Raw genomic sequence first — 10,348 nt, 5'->3', positions numbered from 1 at the left:
ATGTCTCTCCCCGTCCTGTAAAGCCGAAGTTGCTCGAGTGTCCTCAAGCTCGCGAGAAACCTTGTCAATTTCCTCCTTCCTTCTCAAGGCATCTGAGTAGTCTCTGACAAGTCTAAGAAGATGGTCCTGATCTGATAGAAGATGTAGATAACTCAACTTCATTGTTCCCATTCCTTCACTAATTGCCTGTAAATCAAAGCAAGAAGATTTTGCCTGAACTCCCTTATGTCTTCCTTGTGACTGAATCATTCGGATGTGCTCTTCTATCATCTCCCGCATCCTGTCATGATGAGATAAAGAAGTCACAACACTATCTTCGCTCACCTTCAGCTGGCTGGATCAATCATGTGAAGTACTACCAGTTTCATCCTTATGTGACGAAGCATCTAACTGAGCCTGGTACTCTCTCTCAGCAAAATCATGAATACTCAGTGTTTGCTCATTTCTACCTGGTATCTCACCATCAACATCCTTATCATCATCTGAACTCACTTCACTGTAATCATTGCTTGTCGGAACCAAACTACCCTGAGTACCTGAGACATCACCCTTGGGAAACTCGTATTCAACTGTCTCAACTTGAGTATCAAGTTGACAGTTACTATCCATTAGCGTAATATCCTTCACCACTTCTTCTTGTGACCAAACTGAAACCTCTAACCGGTTGCACACTTGTTTCTCGAACTCCTCATTAAGGTTCCTAGTAACATCGCCCACTGTATCAGCTAGTGCTTTGCGAGAAGATTTTCCGAATCGAAATCCAGTTGACTTATTCACCTTAGTTGGGTCGGACAGCCTGTCAATCATATGGTGGTGCTTAACCATCAGTTCAGACATGCTATGTCTGATTTTTCTGAGCTCATCCTGAATGTCTGAATAGTCCTCCTTTCCACACTTCCGACTCTACATACTGTGTCTATTAATGGTCCAAGATTGTGTCCTTGGAGACTTTGTGTTGTACCTGTCCATCTTGGTTGAAGTAGAGTGTTGATCACTCATGTAATTTGGTTCTCACCCCACAGGATGGCAAGGAAACCGCTCTGATACCACTGAAATAACCCCGACAAGATTATTGCTTCTTTTAAAACCCAAATTCAATACTTCAAGGGTTCGGTATTACGTCAAACAGTTAGTCAACAAGCTCAGGCCTTACTGAACTTAGTAACTATACTGGAAAGTGATCAAAGACCAATCCTTATGCAATGGTTAATGACAGAATTCAAAAAGTGATTCAGTTGCAAGTAATATTTAATAACAATCCCATAATTGATCATAGAACCCGGATTGGGTATATATATCTAAAACAATGCCAAAGAGAAAACCTGAATTTCGTCTGAAACTTAATGCCAATCGAACTTTGTCTGATCTGAAAAAGATCGCATTTGTCACTCCATTAATGAATGGTATTTGCATCATCCACAAGCCTATCAATTCCTGGTCGTAATACCAAACTACTGGGGATTCTTTCTCATCTGCTGGCAGTGTTGTTGGCCACCCAACCTCCCTTAGAAATGCCTCTGCGGAACCCGTAACTTCTGAGCGAGGTTGACACTAATCAAAGGTTATTTTTTATGATCTCGTCCTGGCTTCTACTGCGCTTGAAACATATCGCAACTCCTTGCTAACGACTCCCATAGTTACCACCTTCAGACTTCACAATGATATTACCTATGAGCGTGGCCATGGTTGTGAAAATGTGTGACCCGCGGACAATGCCAGTTGAATAACTTCTAATCTGTAGGTCATAGTTCTTGGACGTCTGCTGCGAATGGATCTTCAGTCGAATCAAGAAGGGACCTGCCAGCTCGACCAAGCATAACGTCCGACTCCTGATGGAATTATGTCCGCCGGTTGCGGAACGATTGAATCCACTTTGCCGGCTCAAAAAATCACCAAACTCGATAGCTCCTGCGGCCTCGTTCCGGAGGTATATACGGATGTGTTGATTTTTGGAAGTCGCCTCCCACAACCCTTCAATCCCGCATTTTTAAAATCTCCAAATATGTGATTGCCGCTGATGTTGTATTGCAATCCGACTTGCCCAAAATTCGCTATGTGCAAACAGCTTCAGACTTCGGCCTTAACCAAATACGGAAATGCTGCTGAAAGTTTGTCTAGGAAACTTGCCTTCTATTTCCAATTCTGGCGACTTCCGTCTTAGACTGAATCATACAATAATCCTCATCTTTATTCCGCCCCAGTCGCCTTACCTCTGTCTTCTCTTACTCACATCGTTGGCAGATTAAGCAAGACAAATCGTCTTGGACTCTAGACAACTCATGGTATTGTCGGCACAGGGTGTAAGATGTTACAACTCGCAATGATAATGCTGACTGTCCAAGGGAAATGGAATTTGGCCAAACATTATATGGAAGTGTTGGACTGTGACCTGCGAATTTTAATCTGGTTTTCCAATGCTCCATGAAAATGATCTCAATGGTATACGGTGACGCTTGCAAAAGCTAAAATCTTCAAATATCAATCCTTCGAATTTGGCCTTAGGCCACAAATTCTGCCTCGATGAAATGACTGGATGTCACCTCCAATCTGCAATAATTCGGATGATATTTCACACCCTCAAAATTGCGTACCAATTGAGAGTTATCGTTCTCAATGGCCAATTGTGACAATTGCAGAAACCCTAGGTTCCACAATGCACCTGTGAGTGAATCACAATCTGAAACAAAGAGAGATAAAAAAACTGCCTGATTCGAATGGAGCCCCGGGGTGCCTATTTATCCTTTTCTCTCCATCTTCTCCAGAGACTTCTAGAACATTTTTGATCTTATCTCTTAAGTGACTTTATTAAATATTTCATAATCCAAGTCACTTTATTAAATTAATTAAATATAAAGTTATCTTTTAATATTTATTTATTTGATAACTTTATAAGTAATTAACTTAATATCATTTATTTATTTAATTAAAATGATTAATTAGTCGTCCTCATAAAATATTCATTATTTCGGACAACCAAGTTAATCAAATTAATTAATCAGACTGCCACCGAAAATGGGGACATGACAAATTAGGACAACTACAAAGAGAGATGCATCAACCTACACTAGGGACCAAAAAGGAACCCCACAAGATAGGACCAGAAAGGACTGGCAAATAAAACAAAGGAATGAGAGAAGGCCCAATATGCCCCAAAGGAAAGAAAACCTTCAAACATCTTATAACAAGGGAAACCCTACAATTTCCTTTTATCTCCCTCTATTTTCTTTGACTATCATAGTTTCTATTTGGAAGTATGCAAGAAATAAAATATAAAGGAAAAATGAAATTAAGAGATCCCTTGAAAACAAAGGATCAACAATAATATTGAAGCTACCATAAACAAAATATAATAGAAACAAGAATCATTATTTTCCAAATGAATGTCAACTATCCTTCTATAATGATCAAACCGATTTTGATTTCTACGATAATTTGAGCTCTACAAAGGGAGCTTGAACCTCAACCTTGTTAGTTTGAACCATCAATTTCATTGGTACAACAAAGACATGCCTCATAAAAAAATTGCAAATCTGAATAAGTGTAGAACACATAGTATGCCTTTTCTATAATGTTTCTTTAAATTATTGCTAAGAACCTATTAGGGGAGGCATTCTTTTTAAAAAAAAAAAAATCATATTATTTAGAGAAGCCCTAAAATTGAATCAACATTTTAATGATAATTGGATCATTTAGAAAAAATAATCTGGGAAGAGGCGTTTTATTTTTATTATACAAGAATGCATATTATTTAGAGAAGCCCTACTAAAATTGAACCAATGTTTTAATGTCTCTTGGATCATTTTTATAAAAAAAGTCAAAATGTTAATTCAAGAGATGCAACTTTTTGTACCTTCAACTTGTCAATTGCAATGCTCTCTACAAGCCACATGTTTTGATAATCTAACTCTAGGATTTCACACTTTCCTTTCTTGCTCATTTTGTAAATGCTAACATGCACTTTCTTTTTAATGATGTACCATTTGTTCAATTGATCATGTTCGTCATTTGTTCAATTGATCATATTCATCAATAAGAAAACACATTAAAATTAGAATAAAAAAATTTAAGGTCGTGATGAGAAAGAACATACTAGCTGTGCATGTTCCAATAATTCTTATAAGACTAGTCAATTTATGTCCAATATTTCTAATAATACTGCACCAATAATTGTGACATTAAAGTTTTTAATGATAACTACCCATGATTGAATGAAACAGTGATTGGATGTTGCTTATTGATTTAATGTCCAACATGTTTTACGTTATTTCACACATAATTGTGACTTTAAAGTTGTTCACATTGATGATATCTATTGATAATTGAATAAAATATGGTCATTAGAAGTAAAAAGTAACAAATCATTTGACAAAATTGATTTGGTACACAAAATATGGGTCTTACTTTTTTGAAGGTCTTTTTAGACACTTTGGCAAAAAGCTTTTTGATGTGAAATCATTTGACGATGTGGAATGTGACCTTAAATGTAACTAATTGTGAGTGATTTGAAATTAGCACATGATTTTTAAAAGTGTAAACATGAGATATTCAACTATTCAATCCTCTCCTCTAACCTCCATTGATACTTATGTAATAATCTACACTTTTTTTAGAAAAAAAAATAAAAATCATTAACCATTTTTTAGAAATAAGTTTTCTTGCTATTTTACATTTTAATTAATTCTTTAATATTTATATCATTAAATAATTATGAATTTTAAAAAAGGAGCAGCCAAATGCAAATTAAATAGGTATCTTTCATTTTAAGATGATGCCACTAGATTATATCTTTTATTATTAAAAAACACAACTTCTTTGTTTTTGGAGAGTCTAGTTTATACCTCATTACATAAAATCAATCGGAAATTGTTTTAGGAAACTGAGGCTTTTGGCTCAAACTGCAATCTTGTGATCTACAATTTACCCATAGTTGAGCAAATGTGTTATACAAGTTCTCCAACTAAGGGCAAACAATATTTGAGATCTAATTAATACCCTTTTTGCCCAAAGTTGGATAACTGAATTGGAAACTAGATACGTAAAAATCATTAAATGACACTCAAGCTCTTAAATTTGGAGATTATATGGACTGCGATTCAGCATGACTGTTTCGTTTAAAACACCAATTTCCTACGCCGATTCGTAGACTCAAAAGAAATTGTGTTTTACCATACTTTGTATTAGGTACGGAACAAATTACTAGCTCTTCACGTATCAAAGATAAGCTTGATACTCTGCTTTGTATGCACTGCAGGAACAAATTACTAGCTCTTCACGTATCAAAGATAAGCTTGATAAGGGTGGGAGTAAGAAGAATTTCAACGCTTGCTGTGTATGCACTGCAGGAAAACGATACACTGTTCTCTCTAAGGCAACATGACACGGGGCTTGTAAATATCCAAGCATGTCATGTTTCCATTCAGAATTCGGGGCAAAATTGCAGTTTGATAGACGTCAATAAAGTGCTCAATATTCACAAGAAGTATTCTCTTTCCGATGCCGTCTTCATACTAAATTTAATAGCATGTGGACTTGGAATGCCTAAAGCTACAAATAACTTCATACATTAACCATACAAGTTATTACATTCAGCATGCCACTTCTACAAAAAAGAATTGTTACATATGGGCAACTCGCTGCAAGAAAAAGCACCAGGTTTCATTAGTTATCAAACCCAATGACTAAAACAATTCATATACCGTACTAGTATTGCTTCTTCCCTTTTGAAGTTCGTCGTGCTCCCCTATTCCATTCACAACCCTATAATAAATAAAAATAAGGTACCGTCTGACAAAAAGAAATGCATATTATATAATCAAATAACCTGTGCTGAAATATGAAAATAGACCCTATGTATTGAATCAACGCGTCTAGGAAAAGTAAATAACCTCAAGTTGGCCGTTGTGATTGTTGTCGAACATGCGAAACATTAAGTCAATCTCTCTCTGCAGACAGTGCTTATAATTAATTCGCTGAAATAAACTTGGTAACATGGTAATCCATGCAACTATTTATATCAAATAAAAAAATGAAAGGAAAAAATACTGTTTGTCTTTGTATACATGGTATACTTGCGGCTTCTTTAGCACCAATCTCTCTCATATATGTTATATATCTAGTGTATTTAATACTTTGTTAATGTCAATATGTTATATATCTAGTGTATTTAATACTTTGTTAATGTCAATAGGCATTTTATAATGGGAGAATGGGTGGAGTGGGATGGTGTGTGTTAATGTTAACTTCTATTCTTTTAAGTTAAATTTGACAACCATCTATATGTCAAAAGTTTAAATCTTATTATAAATAGAATGTTATATTTATTTTTAATTATAATATTTAGAGATATAAATCATCTAATTTTTTAGAAATTAAAATTAAAAGCTTTAAGTTAGTAAAAATAAATAATAATTATAATTTTAGATATAGTAAAATAAATTATAATTATTTTGTACTGGATATCTATCGGCATTTCTTTAGATACAATTATTTAGACAAATCCACCTAAACTTTTGTATACAATTGATTCCTTTAATTAGAATCTAGTGTGTACTACAACACTTATAATTCAGTCGCCATATTGTGTTTGATTAGCTGATAGACTGTAAGTGGGATCTTTTGTTCTTGGAAAACTGCCATGCTTGCAGGAATTGGACCACTTTCTGAAGCCAGAATTGAACAATTTCCCAGCATGAGACAGTTTCACAAAAGCCTATCTCTGGCAGGACAGTTACAAGGGGAATATCTCAGAATTTTTTCATCACAAATATTCGGGTGCAAAGAAATATTAGCCAAGTATTGGGCATGAAAGTGGGACAATTACCAGGGAAATATCTCGGAATTCCTCTTTTTGAAGGAGCATGTTGGACCAATTTGTGGAAAAAACTTGTTGATAGTTGCATTAAAAGGCTGGATGGATGGAAAAGCAGATAACTCACTTCTGGTGGCAGAATCATGCTACTCAAATATGTTAACCATTCCCATCTTTTCCATGATGTATCTTACGATTCCCAAAACCTTGCTCAAATTTGTTGAACAACGAATGAGGAAATTCTTTTGGAATGAGGGGAGTAATGAAGATAAGAGGCCATTATTGGCTTGGGATAAAATTTGTAGCCCAAACTACAAGGGGGTGCTGGTGTCCGGAATTGGAGTCTTATGAACAAAGCTCTAGGAGCTAAAATGGTTAGGGGCTTCAGCTAACTTACACAGGAGATCAAAACTTTTTTTGAGTAACATCGGGGAACAAAGGTTTGTGATTATTTAGAGCTATAGCAAATGAAAACTGGCTGCTTAGTCTTTTTGGGGGTAAGGACTGTCTACCAAAGGCAGGGTCTTTCGCTTCGCTAGCAACTAAAGGCAGAATCTAAACTGATGATAGGAGAAAGAAACATGGATTCCAGGTTCCTGGATGTAGTTTATGTGAAGCTGCCGAGGATGCAAATCACTTGCTTCTCAACTGTCGTGTACCTAATGGAGGTTTAGAAAATGGTGCAAGGTAAGCTTAGGTAGCAGAGCCCTTTTCCAGAGACTTTGAAAGATCTATTTTACTGTTCACCTACTAATATGCCAAGAACAGTCTTCTCTTGCATTGTAGCTTGTAAAGAAGGAAGAGGGCCACTGGTTTTTCTTTGACTTATGGTGTAGTTGGTCGGATAATTCTCAATTTTTTTTGTCTTGGTCGGCATATCCAATGCGTGAACTGTGGGCTTTAATTTGCACTTTGATAGGTCTGGTTTAAGTTTTAAAGTGTCTAGAAGATGTTTGGGTCGAAGATTTGTAAAAATTACAGATCCTTGTTCTGAATTTCTGAATTTCTGAAGGGAAATAATGAGGTCTGGTAGTTTTGTTTATCAGCTGGGGTAAAATTGGAAGGATAATTCCTCTGCAAAGGAGTAGTTCTTAACTCCATTTTGTAACTCCATTTTGTAATTCTGATGTAACTATCTTAGTGCTACTGATAATATTTAAAAATGTGTTAAAGTTCCACGTTGAATTAGGACAACAAATAAATAGGCCCCAATATTATCACATTCATTAAATGCACTTTTAAATCAATTAGACCCATTTATTTGAAAACTTGATACTATTATCTTTAAATTATTAATTATTAATAAAGACTCATTTTTGAATAATTAATACCTTGAACTTGAGCGAAAACTTGTCCCACTTAATCAATTGATGAAGTCTGCTAATACTGAGTTCAGATGCACTACCAAAAATAACATGGCATAATTGACTAACTATAAATAGTAAGTCTTTGAATAATTGCTATAGTCAACCGTACTAGATTTCAACACTACCACCAAGTTGTTTAGGTCACCTGCTAAATACAAAAATCCAAACTTTCCTAAAATAGACAGTTGCTAGAAATATGAAGTGTGCCAAACTAATCCAAGCAAAAAGCAATCCTTGATCTATTGAGTGGGAATTTGTTAACTGAGACCCTCTAACCAATTGACTTATCCTACGATGGCAACCGATAGGCTAATCCACACCACTAACCATGGTGAGCTACAATTGGGATATTACACCGAGACTCCTAGCTTCTCGAACACCTATACGTAAATATCTCTCCTAGATTTGTCACAAGAATTAATCCTTAGCTCCTGTTGTGAGCATTACCAGTGCTAGCAGATGATTTTAGCACATCTTTAGTCGTTGCTCCATAACCAAAATTGCTAAGTCACAGATTCGGCGCCTATACCCCATCGTTTCTAGGTACGAAACGTATTGGAAGCGGATGCGATTAAAATACTGTTTGGATTCATATGTGATTCATTTTTTCCTTCTCTGAAACGATTTAACTGATTTCTAGGCAAATCCTGTCGAATCCAATTCCTATTGGAAATTTCTAAAACGATTCCAATCCGAGAGATTTACACATTAGGAATGCTTTTTCCATTTTGTACTTTGCATGATTTGGGGATGATTTTTCCATTTTATTAGCCGTAAAAAAATACCTTTTATTTCATACACAGGATTTGCAAGAATAAATAGACCACTATTCTTCCTGTTGGGCACAACACCATTTGCAGATGCTTTTGCAGGAGGACGAACCATCGGCTAAGTAATCGTTTTCATAGAGGACAAACGACGGGCTGAGAGAGGAGGCAGGAAGCGTGAGGATGCAAATGACAGGCGAGGCACTTGGTTGAAATGCAACCTGAAATTCTTTCCTCAAAATCGTTCCTCCATATTGTTTTTGAATAATTCCTCCTATTTCGAAAATCTGACATTAGACTATAGTTTATGTTGTTTATTATTATTATGTTTATTAAATTGCAAATTTCAATTAGTCAATAGTTTATAATAATAGTGTTTATTAAATTTCACTACATTATGTCTTATTTTCTCTATATTTGATATTTCTTTCTAATATAGTATAAATGTTGATTATTATTAATATTATTTTTTATTTTCACTTCAAAGTGTACAAATCCTTATTCTATATTTAGTAGTTTTATAATTGTTATTAATGTCTTTTAAAATTCTGATGTCTTTATATTGGAAATAATGAGTTAATAAAAATTCATACTATTAAATTTATAAAATACTATGAAATTAATTTATATTTATATATTATAATTTAACAATGTTGAATTTTTAATATATAGGAATATAAATTAATTCTAATTCTTAGTTAAATTATAGTAAAATATAAAACAAATTAGTATATTCTATATTAATGTATTTATTAAATAATAAAAATATTAAACCCTCTCCCCTCTAAATTTGAACAATGATTCAATAACCTTTTTATGTTTTAATTCTGTCATTTAAACATCAAAGCTATAATATTGAACACAGATTTAACCCTCAGCATCTAATTCAATTGAAATTTAATTTACATTATTAATTATAAATCGAAATTAATACAACATGCTCCTTGACAGCAATAAGTATTTCTTCATTCTTAATTTTTACCTAGAATAGTCCGATTAAGCCTAACATATTGGATGAGCAACTTAATATAAGCAATGTGAATAGTTGATTTAAAATGTATGATGGTCACCCTAATGCTTAGTACTAACACTTTCCCGAAGCATGTAAGTCTGTGTTGCAAAATTCAAGTACATACCTCAAGCCATGTCAACCTACGAGCCACTCATGTTAAAGCTTTTTCTGTATATTTCTTTGTTATACCAATGTAATTGAGCAATCAAAGTAGTAAGAAAAGTATAAGCTTAAAAGCACTTGTATTAAACTGGGGTATGCCTTTTTTAATCTTTGTACACATATAAGACTACGGTCCTAGGCAAGACTGAAAGTTTTCTTCTCTACTCTTTCCTACCAGTGCCTGTTTGAATGGAGACTAATGTAAATTTATCTTTTATTAATATAAAGCAAG

General features: G+C 34.5%; 1 protein-coding gene across 1 annotated transcript in view; it reads right to left on the bottom strand.

Moving 5' to 3' along the window:
* Positions 1-4,883: 4,883 nt before the first annotated feature.
* The window catches only part of LOC149551993 (magnesium transporter MRS2-2-like), a 162,337-nt gene continuing 156,872 nt past the window's right edge, over positions 4,884-10,348 (bottom strand). Inside the window, exons 16-17 of the mRNA XM_089787483.1 lie at positions 5,886-5,942; positions 4,884-5,757 (exon numbers count right to left, since the gene is read on the bottom strand). Coding sequence (XP_089643609.1) covers positions 5,701-5,757; positions 5,886-5,942 — 114 coding nt within the window. The 3' untranslated portion in view covers positions 4,884-5,700. The remainder of the gene's footprint in view (positions 5,758-5,885; positions 5,943-10,348) is intronic.

This window comes from Cupressus sempervirens, chromosome 6, assembly GCF_028749045.1.
Source record: "Cupressus sempervirens isolate cs-2001-9-10 chromosome 6, ASM2874904v1, whole genome shotgun sequence".
Classification (NCBI taxonomy): domain Eukaryota; kingdom Viridiplantae; phylum Streptophyta; class Pinopsida; order Cupressales; family Cupressaceae; genus Cupressus; species Cupressus sempervirens.
The sequence above is the reverse complement of the archived record's forward strand: the minus strand, read 5'-3'. Positions and strand labels throughout refer to the sequence as shown.